Source organism: Balaenoptera physalus (assembly GCF_965194825.1).
Source record: "Balaenoptera physalus genome assembly, chromosome: 1".
In the NCBI taxonomy this organism is placed as follows: domain Eukaryota; kingdom Metazoa; phylum Chordata; class Mammalia; order Artiodactyla; family Balaenopteridae; genus Balaenoptera; species Balaenoptera physalus.
The window spans coordinates 28,130,096-28,155,500 of record NC_138882.1 but is presented as its reverse complement, the minus strand read 5'-3'; the positions used below and the strand labels follow the sequence as shown (position 1 = coordinate 28,155,500).

General features: G+C 34.7%; 1 protein-coding gene across 1 annotated transcript in view; it reads left to right on the top strand.

Moving 5' to 3' along the window:
• CATSPERE (catsper channel auxiliary subunit epsilon) overlaps positions 1-25,405 on the top strand; it is a 264,070-nt gene that overhangs the window by 81,542 nt on the left and 157,123 nt on the right. The window contains 1 exon segment of the mRNA XM_082471320.1: positions 18,139-18,245. Coding sequence (XP_082327446.1) covers positions 18,139-18,245 — 107 coding nt within the window.

The following is a 25,405-nucleotide window of genomic DNA, read 5'->3' as shown; positions in this document are numbered from 1 at the left end:
TGAGCATCTATGTTGAAGTCATCCTTCAAAAATCTGTCTAGTCCTTTATTGAATCCTTTACCACTTGAGACTAATGATTTTCCTAAAAGTGCAGCCCAGTGAATAAATAAGTCCTTTCTTTTATCTGTTACAAATTTATCTCTTTCAAGATTCAAGTTCTGTCTTCTGTTACAATCAAAATGTATAGAAGAGAAACGTAAAATGAGAAGTTTTAGTTTCTTATGGGATTCTTTATGTCTTAATGAGTCAAGATATGATTTTTTAACAGCAGGCTGTCATGCCTCATGGTAATCAAATTCACAAGAGATGGACTGATAAATTAAAATGACAACCAATCGATTAATTGTTTTATTTGGCAATCAACGTTAGAGGGAATAAAATAAATTAATGGTAATTAAACACTTTAAGTATTATTGTTACTTAATTTCTAATCTTTTAAGTGAAAATATGCATAATTTAACATTATTTAGTTCATGCATACCTAATACTTTGCTTTTTTTCTTTTAAATTTCCATGTTTATTCATGATCATATCATTTCCTTAAAACATTTCTCCATTACAAACAACATAGACTTTTTTTTCTCAATTCATGCATTTATTCATCCTTTTAATGTATACATTTTTATTGTGGGAAATATACATAATATAAAATCTACCATTTTAAACATTCTTACAAGTACAATTCAGAGACATTAAGTACATTTCCTTTTTAAAAATTTTTATTGAAATATAGTTGATTTACAATGTTATGTTAGTTTCAGGTGTACAGTAAAGTGATTAAAAAAATATATATATATATTTATTTTTTTCTCCATTTGGTAACCATAAGTTTGTTTTATATATCTGTGAGTCTATTTCTGTTTTGTGTATAAGTTCAGTGTATCACTTTTTTTATATTTCCCATATAAGCAATAGCATATTATATTTTTCTTTCTCTGTCTGACTTACTTCACTTAGTATGATAATCTCTAGGTCCATCCATGTTGCTGCACATGGCATTATTTCATTCTTTTTTATGGCTGACTAATATTCCATTGTGTATAAATACCACATCTTCTTATCCATTCGTCTGTCAATGGACACATGGTGTTTCCATGTCATGGGTATTGTAAATAGTGCTGCTATGAATCTTTGAGTGTGTGTGTATATATATATATTTGGTTTTTTTTTATGTTGAGGTAGGTTCCCTCTATGCCCACTTTCTGGAGAGTTTTTGTCATAAATGGGTGTTGAATTTTGTCAAAAGCTTTTTCTGCATCTATTGAGATGATCATATGGTTTTTCTTCTTTAATTTGTTAATATGGTGTATCACATTGATTGATTTGTGTATATTGAAGAATCCTTGCATCACTGGGATAAATCCCACTTGATCATGGTGTATGATCCTTTTAATGTGTTGTTGGATTCTGTTTGCTAGTATTTTGTTGAGGATTTTTGCATCTATATTCATCAGTGATATTGGTCTGTAATTTTTTTTTTTTGTAGTATCTTTGTCTGGTTTTAGTATCAGGGTGATGGTGGCCTCATAGAATGAGTTTGGGAGTTTTCCATCCTCTGCAATTTTTTGGAAGAGTTTGAGAAGGTTGGGTGTTAGCTCTTCTCTAAATGTTTGATGGAATTCACCTGTGAAGCCATCTGGTCCTGGACTTTTGTTTGTTGGAAGATTTTTAATCACAGTTTCAATTTCATTACTTGTGATTGGTCTGTTCATATTTTCTATTTCTTCCTGGTTCAGTCTTGGAAGGTTATCCCTTTCTAAGAATTTGTCCATTTCTTCCAGGTTGTCCATTTTATTGGCATAGACTTGCTTGTAGTAGTCTCTTAGGATGCTTTGTATTTCTGCGGTGTCTGTTGTAACTTCTCCTTTTTCATTTCTGATTTTATTGATTTGAGTCCTCTCCCTCTTTTTCTTGATGAGTCTGGCTAATGGCTTATCAATTTTGTTTATCTTCTCAAAGAACCAACTTTTAGTTTTATTGATCTTTGCTATTGTTTTCTTTGTTTCTATTTCATTTATTTCTGCTCTGATCTTTATGATTTCTCTTCTTCTGCTAACTTTGGGTTTTGTTGGTTCTTCTTTGTCTAGTTCCTTTAGGTGTAAGGTTAGATTGTTTATTTGAGATTTTTCTTGTTTCTTGAGGTAGGCTTGTATAGCTATAAACTTCCCTCTTAGAACTGCTTTTGCTGCATCCCGTAGGTTTTGGATCATCGTGTTTTCATTTTAATTTGTCTCTAGGTGTTTTTTGATTTCCTCTTTGATTTCTTCAGTGATCTCTTGGTTATTTAGTAACGTATTGTTTTGCCTCCATGTCTTTGTGGTTTTTACGGTTTTTCCCCTGTAATTGATTTCTAATCTCATAGCGTGTGGTCAGAAAAGATGCTTGATATGATTTCACTTTTCTTAAATTTACTGAGGCTTGATTTATGACCCAAAATGTGATCTATCCTGGAGAATGTTCCGTGCGCACTTGAGAAGAAAGTGTAATCTGCTGTTTTTGGATGGAATGTCCTATAAATATCAATTAAATCTATCTGGTCTGTTGTGTCCTTTAAAGCTTGTGTTTCCTTATTAATTTTCTCTTTGGATGATCTGTCCATTGGTGTAAGTGAGGTGTTAAAGTGCCCCACTATTATTGTGTTACTGTCGATTTCCTCTTTTATAGCTGTTAGCAGTTGCCTTATGTATTGAGGTGCTCCTATTTTGGGTGCATATATATTTATAATTGTTATATATTCTTGGATTGATCCCTTGATCATTATGTAGTGTCCTTCCTTTTCTCTTGTAACGTTCTTTATTTTAAAGTCTATTGTATCTGATATGAGTATTGCTACCCCAGCTTCGTTTTGATTTCCATTTCCATGGAATATCTTTTTCCATCCCCTCACTTTCAGTATGTATGTGCCCCTAGGTCTGAAGTGGGTCTCTTGTAGACAGCATATATATGGGTCTTGTTTTTGTATCCGTTCAGTGAGCCTGTGTCTTTTGGTTGGAGCATTTAATCCATTCACGTTTAAGGTAATTATTGATATGTATGTTCCTATGACCATTTTCTTAATTGTTTTGGGTTTGTTTTTGTAGGTCCTTTTCTTCTCTTGTGTTTCCCACTTAGAGAAGTTCCTTTAGCATTTGTTGTAGAGCTGGTTTTGTGGTGCTGAAATCTCTTAGCATTTACTTGTCTGTAAAGCTTTTGATTTCTCTGTCGAATCTGAATGAGATCCTTGCCAAGTAGAGTAATCTTGGTTGTAGGTTCTTCCCTTTCATCACTCTAAATATGTCATGCCACTCCCTTCTGGCTTGTAGAGTTTCTGCTGAGAAATCAGCTGTTAACCTTATGGGAGTTCCCTTGTATGTTATTTGCCATTTTTCCCTTGCTGCTTTCCATAATTTTTCTTTGTCTTTAATTTTTGCCAATTTGATTACTCTGTGCCTCGTTGTGTTTCTCCTTGGGTTTATCCTGTATGGGACTCTCTGAGCTTCCTGGACTTGGGTGGCTATTTCCTTTCCCATGTTAGGGAAGTTTTCTACTATAATCTCTTCAAATATTTTCTTGGGTCCTTTCTCTCTCTCTTCTCCTTCTGGGACCCCTGTAATGTGAAAGTTGTTGCGTTTAATGTTGTCCCAGAGGTCTCTTAGGCTGTTTTCTTTTCTTTTCATTCTTTTCTCTTTATTCTGTTCCACAGCAGTGAATTCCACCATTCTGTCTTCCAGGTCACTTATCCATTCTTCTGCCTCAGTTATTCTGCTATTGATTCCTTCTTGTGTATTTTTCATTTCAGTTATTGTATTGTTCATCTCTGTTTCTTCTTTAATTCTTCTCTCTCTTTGTTAAATATTTCTTACATCATCTCAATCATTGCCTCCATTCTTTTTCCAAGGTCCTGGATCAGCTTCACTATCATTATTCTGAAATCTTTTTCTGGAAGGTTGCCTATCTCCACTTCATTTAGTTGTTTTTCTGGGGTTTTATCTTGTTCCTTCATCTGGTACATAGCCCTGTGCCTTTTCATCTTGTCTATCTTTCTGTGAATGTGGTTTTTTTTCTCATGTATCTTTTTGAATTATAGTTTTCTCCAGATATATACCCAGGAGTGGGATTGCTGGATCATTTTGTAACTCTATTTTTAGTTTTTTAATGAACCCCTGTACTGTTCTCCATAGTGGCTGCACTGATTTACATTCCCACCAACAGTGTAGGAGGGTTCCTTTTTCTTCACACCCTCTCCAGCATTTATTATTTGCAGACTTTTTAATGATGGCCATTCTGACTGGTATGAGGTAATACTTCATTGTAGTTTTGATTTGCATTTCTCTAATAATTAGCGATGTTGAGCATCTTTTTGTGTGCCTGTTGGCCATCTGTATATCTTCTTTGGAGAAATGTCTATTTGGATCTTCTGCCCATTTTTTGATTAGGTTGTTTTTTTTGATATTGAGCTGTTTGAGCTCACAAACAACATAGACTCGAGTCTTAGACTATTAACATGGCACACAAAGCCCTGAGTATCCCATCTCTGCCACTCTTCTCTGGCCTTAGCTCTCCACATATCCTGTCTCCAGCAGCTGCACTCTGCTGTCTCCCTTTACACATCTTCTCTTCCATGAGTCTGTGTCTCTGCTTATGCCATTCTCTCCACAGCAGCTGCCCATTCCCTTTCCTCATCTAGTCATATTTAAGTCTCAAGTCAGGTATCACTGCCTCTAAGATGCCTGCCGTGACCAAATCAGGATTTTTGTTACATGAGCAGTTTGAAGGGATTATTGTAATATTGCAGTTTTGATAAATCATTAACAAAATAGCTCTGGCAAAATATAAATTGTCTGTTTGGGCTTTTATCAGCCAATAGATAATGTGCCTAACAGACACCCACATCCTAATTCTACCTCTGACTCTTCATTCTTCATTCTCTTCCCTAACTCTTAACCATCCCTGACTTCGAACTCAAAATAATCCCTTACGTTTAACTCATTTCTGTACTTTATTTCACCTTTGAACCTCAACCCACTTCTGTCTCACATCCCTATCTGAGCCTTACCCTTTCCCCAACACCCACACCAGGGAAAAGAGAACCAGCAGTAGCATGTGACTCAGGGATGCAGTACAGGATAACTTATTTGTACATGTGGTTAAATAACTATTAAAAGGCTCAGGGTTTTAGTTTATTTGAGGTTTTTTTCCTTCACCATTTTAACTATGAATTACATCATAAAGAAAAAAACATAAAAGCTAAGTATCCAGTTTAGTGAATAATAATAAATAACCATATAACCACTATCAAGTGATGAAATATTAACAGTAGTACAGAAGGTCCCCATATTTTCCACCTCCATGAACATAATTTCTCCCTCCACAGTAGAGGTGCTTGTATGGACATAATCCTTCCCTTCCCCTAGAGGTAACCATTATTCTGAATATTTTGTGATAATAATTGCTCTGCTTTTCTCTTTAGTTTACTGCATGATTCCTAAACAATGCGGTTTATTGGGTTTTATTTTTGTTTTTCTACTTTAAATAAATGGAATCATGCTTTATATACACTGCATATTGCTTTTTATTTTTGATCATAATTATATAAGATTTATCCATGTTATATGTACCTATAGTTTGCTCATTTTCTTTGCTGTATGTTATTCATTGTTTCAACACAACACACATTTTTTTTAAATTTTTATTTATTATTTATTTATTATGTTTATTTTTGGCTTTGTTGGGTCTTCGTTTCTGTGTGAGGGCTTTCTCCAGTTGCGGCGAGTGGGAGCCACTCTTCATCGCGGTGCGCGGGGCTCTCACTATCGCAGCCTCTCTTGTTGCGGAGCAGAGGCTCCAGACGCTCAGGCTCAGTAGTTGTGGCTCACGGGCCCAGTTGCTCCGCGGCATGTGGGATCTTCCCAGACCAGGGCTCGAACCCGTGTCCCCTGCATTGGCAGGCAGGTTCTCAACCACTGCGCCACCAGGGAAGCCCACAACACACATTTTTTATCCATTCTAGAGTCAATAAATTTGGGGTTGGGTTTTGTTTTGTTTTGTTTTTAGTGAGTGTTGGTTTCTTTTTTCAGCTTTATTGAAATATAATTGATCTTTAGCATTGTGTAAGTTTAAAGTATACATATGTTGATTTAATATACTTATATATTGTGAAATGATTACCTTAGTAGAGTTTTTAAGACCTCGATCACCTTACACAGTTATATTTTCTTTTTTGTGGTAAGAACATTTAAGACCTACTCTTTAAGCAACTTTCAGGTACTTTGATAGAATATTGTTAACTATTTTCACTATGCTATAAATTAGATCCCCAGAACCTATTCATCTTATAATTGGAAATTTGTACCCTTTGACCAACCTCTCCCCATTTCACCCACTGCTCAGCCGCTTGTAACCACCATTCTACTCTTTCTATGAATTCAGCATTTTTAGATTCCACATGAAAGTGAGATCATACTGTATTTGTCTTTCTCTGTCTGACTTATTTCACTTAACATTTTTACATATCACATCTTCTTTATCCAATCACCCACTGACGGACAGTTAGGTTTTTCCATATCTTGGCTATTGTAAACAATGCTGCAATAAGCATGAGAGTGAAGGTATCTCTTCGATAGATGTCCTGTTTTCTTTTCCTTTGGATATACATCCAGAAGTGGGATTGCTGGATCACATGATAGTTCGATTTTAAATTTTTGAGGACCTTCCATACTGTTTTCCATAATTTCTGTACCAACTTACATTCCCACCAAGAGTGCACAAGAGTTCCCTTCTCTCCATATCCTTGTCAACATTTGTTCTTTCTTGTCTTTTTGATAATAGCCATCCTAAGTGGTGTGAGATGCTATCTTACTGTGGTTTTGACTTGCATTCCCCTTATAATTAGTGATGTTGAGCACATTTTCATGTACCTTTTCGCCATTTGTATGTCTTCTTTGGGAAAATGCCTATTAATTCCTCCTCCCATTTTTCAATCAGATTGTTTTCTTTTTTTTTTTAAATTTATTTATTTTTATGGCTGTGTTGGGTCTTCGTTTCGGTGCAAGGGCTTTCTCTAGTTGTGGCAAGCGGGGGCCACTCTTCATCACGGTGCGCAGGCCTCTCAGTATCGTGGCCTCTCTTGTTGTGGAGCACAGGCTCCAGACGCGCAGGCTCAGTAATTGTGGCTCACGGGCCCAGCTGCTCCGCGGCATGTGGGATCTTCCCAGACCAGGGCTCGAACCCGTGTCCCCTGCATTGGCAGGCAGATTCTCAACCACTGCGCCACCAGGGAAGCCCAGATTGTTTTCTTTTTTTGCTATTGAGTTGTATATGTTCCTTACATACTTTGCATATAAACCCTTTATCAGATGTATGACTTGCAAATATTTTCTCCCTTTCCATAGGTTACCTTTATACTCTGTTGATTATTTCTTTGTTGTGCAGAAGCTTTTTAATTTGATGTAGTTCCACTTACTTATTTTTGCCTTTGTTGCTCGTGCTTTTGGTGTCATATTCATATCCAAAAAATCATTGCCAAGACCAATGTCAAAAAAGTTTTTCCCCTGTTTTATTCTAGGGGTTTTACAGTTTCAGGTATTATGTTTAAATTTCTAATCCATTTAAAGTTAATTTTTGTGATTGGTATAAGGTAGGTTCCAATTTCATTCTTCTGTACATGATTATAAATTTTTCCAGCAACATTTATTGAAGACACTATCTTTCCCTATTGAGTATTCTTGGCTGTCTTGTAAAATATTAGTTGAACATATATGCATATATTTCTTTGCTCTTGATTCTGTTCCTTGCTATGTGTGTCTATTTTAATGCCAGTACCATACTGTTTTGATTACTATAGTTTTGTGTTATAGTTTGAAATCAGAAAGTGTGATTGCTTCTAGCTCTGTTCTTCTTTCTCAGGATTTTCTTGGCTATTTGCAGTCTTTTGTGGTTCCATACAAATTTTAGGATTATTTTTTCTACTCTTGTGAAGAAATGCCATTGAGATTTTTATAGGGATTATATTGAATCTGTAGATGGCTCTGAGTAGCAGGGACATTTTAGCAATATTAATTCTTCTGATCCATGAACATGGGATATTTTTCCATTTATTTGTGTCTTCTTAAATTTATTTCATCAAAGTCTTATAATTTTCTGTTTACAGATATTTCACCTCCTTGGTTAAATTTATCCCCAAGTACTTCATGTTTTTGATGCTATTGTGAATGTGATTGTTTCCTTTATTTCTTTTTCAAATAGCTCACTGTTAGTATATAGAAATGCAACTGATTTCTGCATGTTGATTTTGTATCCTGCAACTTTACTCAATTTGTTGACTAGTTCTAACAGTTTTTGGTGGCTTCCTTAGGATTTTCTAAATATAAGATCATGTTATCTACAAAGACATTTTTATTTCCTTTTCAATTTGAATGCTTTTTATTTCTTTTTCTTGCCTGGTTGTTCTGGCTAGGACATCCAGTACTGTGTTGAATAGGAGTGGTGAGATTGAGCACCCTTGTCTTCATCCTGACCTTAAAGCAAAAGTTTTTAACCTTTCCCCATTGAGTATGATGATAGCTATGGGCTTGTCATATATGGCTTTTATTATGTTGAGGTAGATTTCATCTATATCCAATCCACTGAGAGTTTGTATCAAGAAAGGATGTTGTGTTCTGTCAAATGCTTTCTCTGTGTGTATTGAGATGATCAAATGATTTTTGTCTTTCATTGTATTAATGTGATGTGTCACATTTATTGACTTGTATATGTTGAACCATCCTTGCAACCTAGGGATAAATCCCACTTGATCATTGTGTATGATCCTCTTGGTGTGCTGTTGAATTTGGTTTGCTAGTGTGTTGCTGATAATTTTTACATCTATATTCATCAGGGATATTGGCCTCAAGTTTTCTTTCCTGTAATGTTCCTATCTGGTTTTGGTATCAAGGTAATGCTGGCCTCATAAAATGAGTTGGGAAGTGTTCCCTCTGCCTCAATTTTTGGGAAGAGTTTCAGAAGTATTGGTATTAATTCTTCTTTAAATGTTTGATATAATTCACCAGTTAAACTATCTAGTCCTGGTTTTGTTGTTTTTATTGGGAGATTTTTGCTTACTGATTAGGTCTTCTTATGCATTATTAGTCTGTTCACATTTTCTATTTATTCAGGATTCATTCTTAGTAGGTTGTATGTTTGTAGGAATCTGTACGTTTCTTCTAGGTTATACAATTTTTTGGTATGTAATTGCTCACAATTTTCTCTTATGATCCTTTGCATTTGTGTGGTATCAGTTGTAATGTCTGCTCTTTCATTTTTTATTTTATTTATCTGAGACTTTTGTCTTTTTTCTTAGCCTAGCTAAGAATGTATCAATTTTGTTTATTTTTTCAAAAAGCTATTTCTTAGTTTGGTTGATTTTTTTTCTATTCTTTTTCTATTCTCTACTTGATTTGTTTCTGCTCTGATCTTTATTATTTCTTTCCTTCTGCTCACTTTAGGCTTAGTTTGCTTCTCTTTTTATAGTTCCTTGTGGTGTAAAGTTAGGTTGTTTATTTGTGATCTTTTTTTTTAACGTAGGCATTTATTGCCTCCCTTTTAGTCTTGCTTTTGATACATCCCATAAATTCTATTATGTTGTGTTTATGTTTTCCTTTGTCTTGAGGTATTTTAAAAATTCCCTTTGATTTCCTCTTTGACCAAATTATTGTTCAAGATTGTGCAGTTTAATTTGCATGTATTTGTGATTCTTCATATTTTCAAACTATTACTGATTTCTAGTTTCATCCCATTGTGGTTGGAAAAGATACTTGCAATGATTTTAATCTTCTTAAATTTTTAAGACTTAAAAATTATTTTATGATTTAACATGTGATCTATCACTGGTAAAGGTAATTTTATAGGCAAATACAGAACAATATAACACTGTAATGGTGGTGCATGAATCACTTTTAAGTCTAATATAAAAGTTAAAAGACAAAAATTTGTTAATAGATGCATAACACACAAAAAAGTAAGCTCTGACTACATGAACACAAAGGGGGCGGTAGTAAAAGTGTAGTTTATTTATGTGATTGAAGTTGCTATCAACTTAAAATAGTTTTAACTGTAAGACATTTTATGAAAGCCTGAAGTTACAAAGAACTAATATATAGTTTCTATCAGACATATTATTACAAAAGATAAAGATAAAAAAATCAAAGAAAAGCACTACAAACATCATCAAATAACAAGGAAAACAGCAATAGAGAAAGAGAAGAATAACACAACTGCAAATCAGACCAAAAATTTAAGAAAATGGCAATATTAAGACCTTATCTATCAATAAATACTTAAATTCAAATGGATTAAACCCCCAATCAAAAGGCATAGAACGACTGAATGGATTTTTTAAAAAACATCCAGCAATATGCTGTCAACAAGCAACTCACTTTACATTTAAAGACGCACATAGGAGAAAAGTGAAGGGATGAAAAAAGATTCCATGCAAATTGTGAGAGAGCTTTACTCTCCGCTGGGTTGTGAGATTATTTTCTTCTTTATTTATTCAACAAATATTTATAAATGCTGGTTTGGGAGGCAGAATCTCTAGGCAGTAGTTCAGTTTTGGACATACTGGTTTGAAGTGCTTGTAAGCCAAGTAACAGAGAAACACTACCTGAAAAGGGGAAGTTAGTCTAATGTTTCAAATGCTGCTGAAAAATCAATTAAGAAGCAAAAAGATATTTATTAAATTTAGCAGCATGTATAAACATATATTGATGTTACAACTAGAATACTTTTCTAAAAAGTATAAGAAGTTAGGCACTAGATAGTGAAATCTGCTGATGATAATAGTAATAAAATAAATAGGCATATTCCTTTTAGAAATCATTTTGCTCAATTCATATCAAGAATTTTTAGTGTTCATAACTTTTGATCCAGTAATCACATTTTCAAGAATGTAATCAAAAGAAATAGTGCTAATTTAGAAAAGACTGTATCTGATAATGTCCATGGCAATAATATTTATAAAAGTGAAAAAATAAAGCTACCTAAATGTCCAATAAGGGAGTGTTAAGTAAGTAATGATAACTCACTCAATGGAATATTATGCTGTCATTTAAAATGATGTTTATATAGACTTCAGGTTATATAACATGAATACATAACAGTAACCTACATTTGGTAAATCCTAAGAAAATATCCTAAATATGTTTTTTATACTTTTGATGATTTCTTTGTGGTAATTTTTTTCTATATTTATAAAACCATCTTTAATGACCATGAATTAACCTGTTAATGGAGAAACATATGTTCTTAAGCTTGTTGACATAATTGTCTTAACTTTATCTTAGTATATCCTTTTTTCTGTCATCTTGCTGTATAGGTTGCTTGTTGTATTTTATTTCCATCTTATTCTTTGCTACATTAAGAATGCTCCATTTACTCTTTTCCTTTGCAGGTATATGAAGGATAGTTATATTTAAAATTCTGAATAGTGAATAAGATTTTTAGAAACAAAATTTAAAAGATCTATTATTTATCAAGTATTTACCAGGCAAATCTATTTTTCTCTATCAAAATCATTAACCTTCTATTCTTCAAGGAAGCCATCCCTGACCACCATTACTACTCTCAAAACATACGATAAATCCTCTTATTAGGCAATCGCAGTCCCAATAAATACACACTTACTGATACTCATTACAGCAATCTCAAATGTTCCTTTGTGGGTGGTTGACATATTTCTAGGAAATTTAACAGGAGCATTATTGGAGGACTCTAGACTGGCCCTCATTATCTGATTTTTTTATTCTAGGTATTCCCCATAATGAAACTGCTGCCTCTATTCTAAAAAGACTTTATTAGGAATAATTCCAGTCAATTCAACATCCCCTTAAATCTCATGAGAAAAAGAGGGAACATGTAAGATCTATCTTTATACTAATAGAATTTTTCGAGAGCCTCCAGATATATTTGAAATATGCCTTGAAGGGTATGTTGTTTTGAAGTCAAGCTCATATAGAAATAATTCCAACAGATTAGTTTTAGAAACTCCATTTTGTATTTCATTGACATTAAAACTAAGGGTATTGAGGACCTTCAAGATGGCAGAGGAGTAAGACGTGGAGCTCACCTTCCTCCCCACAAATACATCAGAAATACATCTACATGTGGAACAACTCCTACAGAACACCAACTGAACACTGGCAGAACACCTCAGACTTCCTAAAAGCCATGTGGCTGACAGGGTCTTGGTGCTCCAGCTGAGTGTCAGGGCTGAGCCTCTGAGGTGGAAGAGCTGAGTCCAGGACATTGGACCACCAGACACCTCCCAACACCATGTAATATCAATCAGTGAGAGCTCTCCCAGAGATCTGCATCTCAACGCAAAGACCTGGCTCCACTCAAGGACCAGCAAGCTCCAGTGCTGGACACCCCATGATGACCAACTAGCAAGACAGGAACACAACCCCACCCATTAGCAGAGAGGCTGCCTAAAATCATACTAAGTTTACAGACACCCCAAAACACACCACTGGACATGTTCCTGCCCACCAGAAAGACAAGATCCAGCCTCCTCCACCAGAACACAGGCACCAGTGCCCTCCACCAGGAAGCCTACACAACCCACGGAACTAACCTTACCCACTGGGGGCAAACACCAAAAACAAAGGGTACTACGAACCTACAGCCTGTGAAAAGGAGACCCCAAACACAGTAAGTTAAGCAAAATGAGAAGACACAGAAATATGCAGCAGATGAGGGAGCAAGGTAAATACCCACCAGACCAAACAAATGAAGAAGAAATAGGCAGTCTACCTGAAAAAAAATTCAGAGTAGAGATAGTAAAGATGATTGAAAAATTGGAAATAGAATGGAGAAAATACAAGAAATGTTTAACAAGGACCTAGAAGAACTACAGAGCAAACAATGATTAACAACACAATAAATGAAATTAAAAATTCTCTAGAAGGAATCAATAGCAGAATAACTGAGGCAGAAGAACGAATAAGTGACCTGGAAGATAAAATAGTGGAAATAACAACCACAGAGCATAATAAAGAAAAAGAATGAAAATAATTGAGGACAGTCTCAGAAACCTCTAGGACAACATTAAACACAACAACAAACTATAGGGGTCCCAGAAGAAGAAGAGAAAAAGAAAGGGTCTGAGAAAATATTTGAAGAGATTATAGTTGAAAACTACCCTAACATGGGAAAGGAAATAGCCAATCAAGTCCAAGAAGCGCAGAGACTCCCACACAAGATAAATCCAAGGAAAAACATGCCAAGACACATATTAATCAAACTATCAAATATTAAATACAAAGAAAAAATATTAAAAGCAGCAAGGGAGAAGCAACAAATAACATACAAGGGAATCCCCATAAGGTTAACAGCTGATCTTTCAGCAGAAACTCTGCAAGCCAGAAGGGAGTGACAGGACATATTTAAAGTGATGAAAGGGGAAAACCTACAACCAAGAATACGCTACCCAGCAAGGATCTCATTCAGATTTCATGGAAAAATTAAAACCTTTACAGACAAGCAAAAACTAAGAGAATTCAGCACCACAAAACCAACTTTACAACAAATGCTAAAGTAACTTCCCTAGGCAGGAAGCACAAGAGAAGGAAAAGATCTACAATAACAAACCCAAAACAATTAAGAAAATGGTAATAGGAACACACATATTGATATCTACCTTAAATGTAAATGGATTAAATGCTCCAACCAAAAGACATAGACTGGCTGAATGGATACAAAAACAAGACCCATATATATGCTGTCTACAAGAGACCCACTTCAGACCTAGGGACACATACAAACTGAAAGTGAGGGGATGGAAAAAGATATTCCATGCAAGTGGAAATCAAAAGAAAGCTGGAGTAGCAATTCTCATATCAGACAAAATACGCTTTAAAATAAAGACTATTACAAGAGACAAAGAAGGACACTACATAATGATCAAGGGGTCAATCCAAGAAGGAGATATAACAATTCCTGGAGCACTGAGGTGCTCCAACATAGGAGCACCTCAATACAAAAGGCAAATGCTAACAGCCATAAAAGGGGAAATCGACAATAACACAATCATAGTAGGGGACTTTAACACCCCACTTTCACCAATGGACAGATCAACCAGAATGAAAATAAATAAGGAAACACAAGCATTAAATGATACATTAAAGAAGATGGACTTAATTGATGTTTATAGGACATTCCATCCAAAAACAACAGAATACACTTTCTTCTCAAGTGCTCATGGAACATTCTCCACGATAGATCATATCTTGGGTCACAAATCAAGCCTCGGTAACTTTAAGATAATTGAAATTGTATCAAGTATCTTTTCCGACCACAATGCTATGAGACTACATATCACTTATAGGAAAAAAAACTGTATAAAATACTAACACATGGAGGCTAAATAATATGCTATTAAATGACCAAGAGATCACTGAAGAAATCAAAGAGGAAATCAAAAAATACCTAGAAACAAATGACAATGAAACACGATGACCCAAAACCGATGGAATGCAGCAAAAGCAGTTCTAAGAGGGAAGTTTATAGCAATACATTCCTATCTCAAGAAACAAGAAAAATCTCAAATAAGCAACCTAACCTTACACCGAAAGCAATTAGAGAAAGAAGAACACAAAAAGAACCCCAAAGTTAGCAGAAGGAAAGAAATCATAAAGATCAGGTCAGAAATAAATGAAAAAGAAATGAAGGAAATGATAGCAAAGATCAATAAAGTTAAAAGCTGGTTCTTTGAGAAGATAAACAAAATTGATAAACCATTAGCCAGCCTCATCAAGAAAAAAAGTGAGAAGATTCAAATCAACAGAATTAGAAATGAAAAAGAAGAAGAAACAACTGACACTGCAGAAATACAAAGGATCATGAGAGATTACTAGAAGCAACTATATGCCAATAAAATTGACAGCCTGGAAGAAATGGACACATTCTTAGAAAAGCACAACCTTCCAAGACTGAACCATGAAGAAATAGAAAATATAAACAGACCAATCACAAGCACTGAAATTGAAACTGTGATTAAAAATCTTCCAACAAACAAAAGCCCAGGACCAGATGGATTCACAGGCGAATTCTATCAAACATTTAGAGAAGAGCTAACACCTATTCTCAAACTCTTCCAAAATGAGTATATTCCAAAATATAGCAGAGGGAGGAACACTGCCAAACTCATTCTACAAGGCCACCATCACCCTGATACCAAAACTGGACAAAGATGTCACTAAGAAAGAAAACTACAGGCCAATATCACTGATGAACATAGATGCAAAAATCCTCAACAAAATACTAGCAAACAGAGTCCAGCAGCACAATAAAAGGATCATACACCATGATCAAGTGGGGTTTATCCCAGGAAGGCAAGGATTCTTCAGTATACACAAATTAATCAATGTGATAAACCATATTAACAAACTGAAGGAGAAAAACCATATGATCATCTCAATAGATGCAGAAAAAAGCTTTTGATGAAATTCAACACCCGTTTATGATGAAATCTCTCCAGAAAATAGCCATAGAGGAAACTTACCTCAACATAATAAAGGCCATATATGACAAACCCACAGCCAACATCGTTCTCAATGGTGAAAAACTTAAACCATTTCCACTAAGATCAGGAACAAGACATGGTTCCACACTCTCACCACTATTATTCAACATAGTTTTGGAAGTTTTAGCCACAGCAATCAGAGAAGAAAAAGAAATAAAAGGAATCCAAATCAGAAAAGAAGAAGTAAAACTGTCAGTGTTTGCAGATAACAAGATGCTACCAGACAACTCTAGAGCTAATCAATGCATTTGGTAAAGTAGCAGGATACAAAATTAATGCACAGAAATCTCAAGCATTCCTATACACTAATGATGAAAATCTGAAAGAGAAATTAAGGAAACACTCCCATTTACCATTGTAACAAAAACAATAATATACCTAGGAGTAAACCAACCTAAGGAGACAAAAGACCTGTATGCAGAAAACTATAAGACACTGATAAAAGAAATTAAATATGACACATAAGGCACTGATGAAGGAAATTAAATATGATACAGATAAATGGAGAGGTATACCATGTTCTTGGATTGGAAGAATCAACATTGTGTAAATGACTATACTACCCAAAACAATCTACAGATACATTGCAACCCCTATCAATTTACCAATGGCATTTTCCACAGAACTAGAACAAAAAATTTTACAATTTGTATGGAAACACAAAAGACCCCAAACAGCCATAGCAATTCTGAGAAAGAAAATGGAGTGGGAAGAATCAAGCTCCCTGACTTCAGACTATACTACAAAGCTACAGTAATCAAGACTGTATGGTACTGGCACAAAAACAGAAATATAGATCAATGGAACAGAATAGAAAGCCCAGAGATAAACCCACGCACATATGGTCAACTTATCTTTGATAAAGGAGGCAAGACTATAGAATGGAGCAAAGACAGACTCTTCAATAAGTGATGCTGGGAAAACTGGACAGCTACATGTAAAAGAATGAAATTAGAACACTCCTTAACACCATACACAAAAATAAACTCAAAATGGATTAGAGACCTAAATATAAGGCCAGACAAAAACTCTTAGTGGAAAACATAGGCAGAACACTCTATGACATAAATCACAGCAAGATCCTTTGTGACCCACCTCCTAGAGAAATGGAAATAAAAACAAAAATAAACAAATGGGACCTAATGAAACTTAAAAGCTTTTGCACAGCAAAGGAAACCATATACAAGATGAAAAGACAACCCCACAGAATGGGAGAAAATATTTGCAAATGAAGCAACTGACAAAGGATTAATCTCCTAGTATACAAGCAGCTCATGCTACTCAATATCAAAAAAACAAACAACCCAATCCAAAAATGGGCAGAAGACCCAAATAGACATTTCTCCAAAGAAGATGTACAGATTGCCAACAAACACATGAAAGGATGCTCAACATCACTAATCATTAGAGAAATGCAAATCAAAACTACAATGAGGTATCACCTCATACCAGTTAGAATGGCCATCATCAAAAAATCTACAAACAATAATTGCTGGAGAGGGTATGGAGAAAAGGGAATCCTCTTGCACTGTTGGTGGGAATGTAAATTGATACAGCCACTATGGAGAACAGTATGGAGGTTCCTTAAGAAACTAAAAATAGAACTACCATATGACCCAGCAATTCCACTTCTGGGCATATACCCTGAGAAAACCGTAATTCAAAAAGAGTCATGTACCACAATGTTTATTGCAGCACTATTTACAATAACCAGGACATGGAAGCAGCCTAAGTGTCTGTCGACAGATGAATGGATAAAGAAGACATGACACATATATACAATGGAATATTACTCAGCCATAAAAAGAAACAAAAGTGAGTTATTTGTAGTGAGGTGGATGGATCTAGAGTCTGTCATACAAAGTAAAGTAAGTCAGAAAGAGAAAAACAAATGCCATGTGCTAACACATATATATAGAATGTAAAAGAAAAAAAAGGTTCTGATGAATGTAGGGGCTAGACAGGAATAAAGACTCAGACGTAGAGAATGGACTTGAGGACACGGGGAGGGGGACGTGTAAGCTGGGTGAAGTGAGAGAGTAGCATTGACATATATACACTACCAAATGTAAAATAGATAGCTAGTGGGAAGCAGCTGCATAGCACAGGGAGATCAGCTCGGTGCTTTGTGACCACCTAGAGGGGTAGGAAAGGGAGTGTGGGAGGGAGACGCAAGAGGGAGAGTACATGGGGATGTATGCATACATATAGCTGATTCACTTTGTTATACAGCAGCAACTAACACAACAATGTAAAGCAATTATACTCCAATAAAGATGTTAAAAAGAAAGAAAGAAAGAAAGAAAATTTTAAAACTAAGGGTATTTATTTAAGAGCCTCCATAATCTCAGTTTATTCAGGATTCTGATTGTGCATAGTGTTTTCAACATGTTGGAAATTTTGACATTTATATTTCATAAGGTTCTAATAGGGAGGAAGCTATATAGTAGGAAAAATACCAAAGCTGAATCTTGAAAATGTGGTAAATTTATAAATATAAACAATGTCTTAACTAAAATAATAAATTCAGTATATCATGATGTAATTTCCGATTAATTTTGGCTCTGAAAATATTAAAAAGAGGAATTTTTTTTTTCTTACAGAATTCCATAATACTTAGCAAACAGTTGGCCACTTTGGGACAGAAGCCTGCCATATATACCATTCTGAGGAGAAAAGTTTATTTTCCACATAGAAAAATGAAGAATGGGTATTTAATTTTTAAATTTCGGATATAAAATTTATGTTTAAAATTAAGTAAAATAATTATCAGAAACTTCAAGAAATTTAAAAACCCTAGTGGAATTTCCTGAAATATCTTATATGTAATTTCCAAGGAGCTTCTTTGAACACATTAAAATTGTGATAATCAGAACTAGTTACCAACTCAGAAAATACCAGTCACACTCCAATAGTTTCACAATTTGTATTAATAGCTAAAGGTCAACGCAAGAGTCTCATTCAGGATGGTGGCAAATCCTAGCAATATCTCAAAATGTTTCCTGCTGGTTCTTTAAAGTGAGCCACAGTGATATGACTGATATCACGATCATTACCATCATCAGTGCACGGGCGTACGCGTGCTCACACATACACGCACACACCCCTGAGAAGTAAAATCTGTTACTGTTAAAGTTAGTAGGTGATCATGGGGTTTAGACAAACATTTTTTTAAAATTTATTTTATTGAAGTATAGTTGATTTACAATGTGCTAATTTCTACATATAGCAAAGTGATTCGGTTATACATATACATATATACATTCTTTTTCATATCCTTTTCCATTATGGTTTATCACAGGATATTGAATATAGTTCCCTGTGCTACACAGCAGGACCTTGTTTTTTATCCATCATATATATAATAGTTTGTATATGCTAATCCCAATCTCCCAATCCATCCCTCCCCCACTCCCCCTCTCCCTTGACAACCACAAGTCTGTTCTCTATGTCTGTGAGTCTGTTTCTGTTTTGTAGATAAGTTCATTTGTGTCATATTTTAGATTCCACATATAAGTGATATCATATGGTATTTGTCTTTCTCTTTCTGATTTCCTTCACTTAGTATGATAATCTCTAGGTCCATCCATGTAGCTGCAAATGGCATTCTTTCATTCTTTTTCATGGCTGCGTAATATTTCATTGTTTATACATACCACCTCTTCTTATCCATTCACCTGTCAGTGGACACTTAGGTTGTTTCCGTGTCTTGGCTATTATAAATAGTGCTGCAATGAACATTGGGGTGCATGAATATTTTCAAATTATAGTTTTGTCCAGATATATGCCCAGGAGTGGGATTGCAGTGTCACATGGCAACTCTATTTTTAGTTTTTTGAGGAACCTCCATACTGTTTTCCATAGTGGCTGCACCAATTTACATTCCCACCAACAGTGCAGGAAGGTTCCCTCTTCTCCACACCCTCTCCAGCATTTATTATTTGTAGACTTTTTAACGATGGCCATTCTGACTGGTGTGAGGTGTACCTCATTATAGTTTTGATTTGCATTTCTCTAATAATTAGTGATGATGAGCATCTTTTCATGGGCCTGTTGGCCATCTGTATGTCTTCCTTGGAGAAATGTTTATTTAGATCTTCTGACCATTTTTCAATTGGGTTTTTTTTGATATTGAGTTATATGAGCTGTTTGTATATTTTGCACATTGATCCCTTGTAAGTCACATCGTTTGCAAATATTTTCTCCCAGTCCCTAAGTTGTCTTTTCGTTTTGTTTATGGTTTCCTTTACTATACAAAAGCTTGTAAGTTTGATTAGGTCCCATTTGTTTATTTTTGCTTTTATTTCTATTACCTTGGGAAACTAACCTAAGAAAACATTGGTACAATTTATGTCAGAGAATGATTTGCCTATGTTCTCATCTAAGAGTTTTATGGTGTCATGTCTTATATTTAAGTCTTCAAAACATTTTGAGTTTATTTTTATATATGGTGTGAGGATTTGTTTTAACTTCATTGATTTACATGCGGCTAGACAGGCTTTCTTAATCTATTGAGCACCTAGGCACAGGGCAAGGTGCTTATAACTAAAAGATACAATACTTGCAGTCATGGACCTTATAGTTTAGTGGGGGAGACAAGTAAACAAATAGATGCTATGATAGAAGTGAGCCCAGGGTGAAGTGAAATATATAGATGGTATAGCAACTAAGGCTTCGAGGGTGCACTAACTAAGCCTCAGGGAGGACATTCCTAAAGAGGTGACATCTGCATTATTGAAAAGAAATAAAAGTGAGCCAGTTGGAGGAGGCTTTCAAAGAGCAGGGCAACATATAAGAGGGCCTTCAAACAGAGACCTAAGAAAGCAGATGCATTCTAGGAGATGCAAAGAAGTTCAATTCGTGGTTAAAGTAGAGGGTGCCATTTAGAGAGATAAAATATTAATCTGGAGCTGAAATTCCTGCTGATCTTATAAAACTTTGGGTGTTAGGTAGGGAGGAGAAGCAGTTGCTATAAAACCAAGCCAAAGGCCTTGTCTCATTTAGCAGGCAGGTAGGAAGGTTATTGGTACCATTTGTTTCTTCTCTATTTTTAACAGCTTTATTGAGATATAATTCATATACTACACAATTCACCCTTTTAAAGTGTACAATTCAATGATTTTTTAGGATATTCACAGAGTTGTGCAACCACTATCTAATTCTAGAACACCTTTATCAACCCAAGAACAAACCCCATTCCCTCCTCACCCAGCCCTTAACACTGCTAATCTATTTTCTCTCTCTGTGGTTTGCTTATTCTGGATTGTTTCATATCAAGAGGATCATACAATATATGTTCTTTTGTGAGTGGCTTCTTTCTGTTAGCATAATGTTTTTAAGGTTCATCCATGTTGTAGCATATATCAGTACAGTTGACCCTTGAACAACAAGGGTTTAAACTGCACAGGTCCACTTATACACAGATCTTTTTTTTCAATACATATGTACTACAGTACTACACAATCTACAGTTGGTTGAATCCATGGATGTGGAACTAAGTGTATGGAGAGCCAACTGTAAAGTTATACACAGACTTTTGACTGTTGGTGGAGGTGGGTGGTAGGGGAGGCAGCATCCTGACCCCTGCATTGTGCAAAGGCCAAATGTATTTCATTTCTGTTTATTGCCAAGTAATATTCCATTATATGGGTATACCAACATTTCATTTATTCATTCTTTAGTTTCTGTAGTTTGCTGTTGTTGGGTGGAGCATTCTATAGATGTCTGTTATGTCTAGCCAGCTTATAGTGTTGTTCAGGTCTTCTATTTCCTTGTTGATCTTCTGCTTGTTGTTTTACCCATTATTGAAAGTGGTATATCAAAGTCTACAACTATTATTGTTGAATCATTTCTTTCTCCCTTTTTTCTGTCAGGTTTTGCGTCATGTATTTTATGTCTCTGTTGTCAGATGAATACATTTATAATCATTATATTTCCCTGATGGACAGACCATTCAACATTATAAAATATCCCTCTTTATTTTTGGAACTTTTAATTTTGTTTTAAAATCTATTTTGTCTGATATTAGTATAGCCACTCCTTTGCATGATATATTTTTCCCATACCTTTTTTCCCAACCTATTTGTATTTTAGAATGTAAAATGCATCTCCTATAGGCAGCATATAGTTGGATCTTCTTTTGTTACCTAGTCTCTGCCATTTCACTGGTCTGCTTAGTCCCCTCACATTTAAGGTTATTACTGACATAGTTGGATTTATGTCTGTCATTTTCTTTTCATTTAATATATTTCTTATGTCTTTTTTTTTCATCTATTCCTCCTTTACTGTTTTCTTTAGTATTGAGTATTTTCAGTGTGTAACAATTTAATTACATTAATTTTTTTCACTATATTGTTTGAAATATTTTCTTAGTTTTTTATCTAGGGCAGGCCATGTATATATATATATTATCAGAATCTAATTCAGATTTATGCTAACTTAATTCCAGTGAGATATAGGAAAGCATTCCTATTTCCTACCCCAACTGGCCTTGTTTGCTACTATTGTTATGCATATTATTATATCTATATATGCTATAAACCCAATGACACGTTGTTATAACTATTAGCTTGAGTAATTTTATATCTTTTAAAGAAGCTGAGGGAAGAAAGGAGAGCCAGTATACATGTATAGCACTTGTATTAACTTCCTCATTTACCATATCTGGTTCTCTTCATTTGTTCCTATGGATTTGAGTTATCATCTGTTGTCATTTCCTTTCTCCAATATAGCTGTGTTCCCATCCCTCTCTATAATGTTGTTATTAGCAAATATATTACATTTTTATGTTATAGGCCCAACAATACAATTAAACACATGTTGCTTTATAAAATTGCTTTTAAAATCAGTTAAGAGAAAAATGGAAAAACATACATTTATACTCTTTTTTTTTTTTTGGCTGTGTTGGGTCTTCATTGCTGCGCATGGGCTTTCTCTAGTTGCGGCGAGCAGGGGCTACTCTGTTGCACTGCGCAGGCTTCTCATCATGGTGGCTTCTTGTTGCAGAGCACAGGCTCTAGGTGCATGGGCTTCAGTAGTTGTGGTGCGTGGGCTCAATAGTTGTGGCTCGTGGTCTCTAGAGCGCAGGCTCAGTAGTTATGGTGCACAGGCTTACTTGCTCCAGGGCATGTGGGATCTTCCCAGACCAGGGCTTGAACCCGTGTCTCCTGCATTGGCAGGCAGATTCTTAGCCACTGTGCCACCAGGGAAGCCCCGTTTATACTCTTTTATAATTGTATAATTACCTTTATCATTGTTTTTTGTGTTTTTTTTTTAATGTGGATTTGAATTACTGTGTGCTGTGTCTTGCTTTCAACCTGAAGATCTTCCTTTAGTATTTCTTATAACGCAGACTTTCTATGACAAGTTCTTTTCTTTTTGTGTATCTGGAAAAGTCTTACTTTCTACTTCATTTTTGAAAAATGAAGTAGACTTATTTTTTTCTGTTGACTTTTTTTCTCTCCACACTTTAAATATGTGATCCCACTGCCTCTGCCCTCCATTATTTCTTATAAGAAGTCAGCTTTTAATTTGGTGTGTGTGTGTGTGTTGGGTGAGAGGATGTGCCTTCTTTGTAATGTTAATTATCTCCTGCTGCTTTTGAGATTTTCCTTTACTTTGGCTTTCAACATTTTTGCTATGATATGTTAAGTGTGTGGATCTCTTTGTATTGATCCTACCTGGAGTTTGTTGAGCTTCTTAGATGTATAGATTAATGATTTTCATCAAATATGGAAAGTTTTCAGCTATTGTTCAAAATTTTCCCTCCTTTTTTTCTCTCCTTTTCTTCTGACACTCCAGCTACATATATGTTGATGCAGTTAATGATGTCACACATTTCTCTGAGGTTCTATACATTTTTCTTCACTTTTTTTCCCTCTCTTCTTTGGATCGCATAATCTCAATCATCCTACAAGTTCAGTAGTTCTTTCTTCTGACATTTCAAATCTACTGTTTAGTCCCTCTAGTGGATTATTATTTGTTGTTTCCTTGTTTATTTGTTTAGTGATTGACTGGACTACTTTAGTGAAGTTTATTTCCCCCACAATATGAAGCCTCTGAGGTCATCCCTCAAAAGGCACAGTCTTGGGCATGCACATGACCAACCTGGTTGTTTTATATTTTAAAATATTGCCCAGTAAACTCATTCCTTCAAAAACTAAATTACAAAGAAAAAAAAAGAGAGAGAGAGAGGGTGGAGGAACCTATAAATTAGAAGATAGTTAACTTAAATACTGTCTGGATATTTAGATATTCAGGAACTACTGTTAAAATATTATGTGATGACTGTGATGTCACTTGTTTTTTAGAAATTTTTTATCTTTTAAAGATATATAAAATTGAAATGGTAATAAAATTAATCTCCTTCTTCAAGCCATCAAGCCCAGATGGTTTTGTGAGCAAATTCTCCTAAGGCTATTGGCGTAAAATAACAATCTCTATATTATTCAAACTAAATAACATATGTTTAAGAATATGGAAATCTTTTCAATTCATTATGTAAGGCTAGCATAGTTCAAATATAAAAAATTGGGCAGACAGAGCTCAAGAATATGTTAATTTTTTTTAATATAGATGCATTGTTACTATATTAAAATCAAAACCACTTTATTTTTAAACATGACTTTAAAAATTCTAGAATGTGGTTACATATGCAAAGATGTTTCAACATTAGGAAATTCATGTAATTTACTATAGTAATAGATTAAAGGGAAAAAATGACATAATTGTTTACAATAGGTATGTAAAGAGTTTTTGATAAAATCTAACATGCAATTTTGACTTTATAAATGGTTAATAAGTTGGAATTAGGAGAAAATTTGCTTAACTTAAAACAAATATACATATCAGAGACTAAGTTAATTGATGAAACATGAATTATTCTCATTACATCATGAAAAATAAAAGCATGCTGATTTTTACTTGTTCTCCCACATTGTATTTATAATCCCAACAAATGTGATATGACCAAAGGAAGAAGGGTAATAAGAAGAAAAATGTAACAGAGTGAGCAGGAGGAGGAAGGGAAGGAAGAAGATTTCTGGAGAAGAGAGGAGGAAGTGAAGAAGAAGATGGAGAAGGAGATTAGGTTTGGGGAGAACATAGGGAAATATTGGGAGTGTAAATTGGTAAAACAGGTAAGTTGAAAAATATAGACTCGTTTAAAATATTTTGGAGGGAGATTGCTGCAGAATGTATATTTTAAATATATGTAACCTATGACTTAACATTCCCACTTCTAAGAATTTTTTCTATAGAAATACTAGCATGAGTATGTAAAGTATTTGTATATGTATGTTTATTTAAGAATACTTTGTGGTGAATTCTACCAAATATTTAAAGAAGACTTACTACCAATCCTTTTCAAACTCTTCCAAAAAATAGAAGAGGAGGGAAATCTTCCAAACTCATTTTTCAAGGCTAAAATTACCCTGATACCAAAACCAGAAAAGAACACTAAAAGAAAAGAAAACGTCAGGCCAATACCTGATGAGTATAAATGTAAAAATTCTCAACAAAACATGAGAAAACCAAATTTAACAATACCTTTAAAGGCTCAAACACCATGATCAGGTTGGATTCATTTCAGGGATGCAAGGATGGTTCAACACACACAAATCAATCAGTATAATACACCAGATTAACAAAATGCAGGATAAAAATCATATGTTTATCTCAATAGATACAGAAAGATCATTTGGCAAATTTTATCATCAATTCATGACAAAAACTCTCAAGAAAGTGAGTATAGAGGGAACATACATAATAAAAGTGAATATAATAAAGGCCATATATGACAAGTCCACAGTAAACCTTATAATCAATGGCGAAAAGCTGGAAACTTTTTCTCTATGGTCAGGAACAAGACAA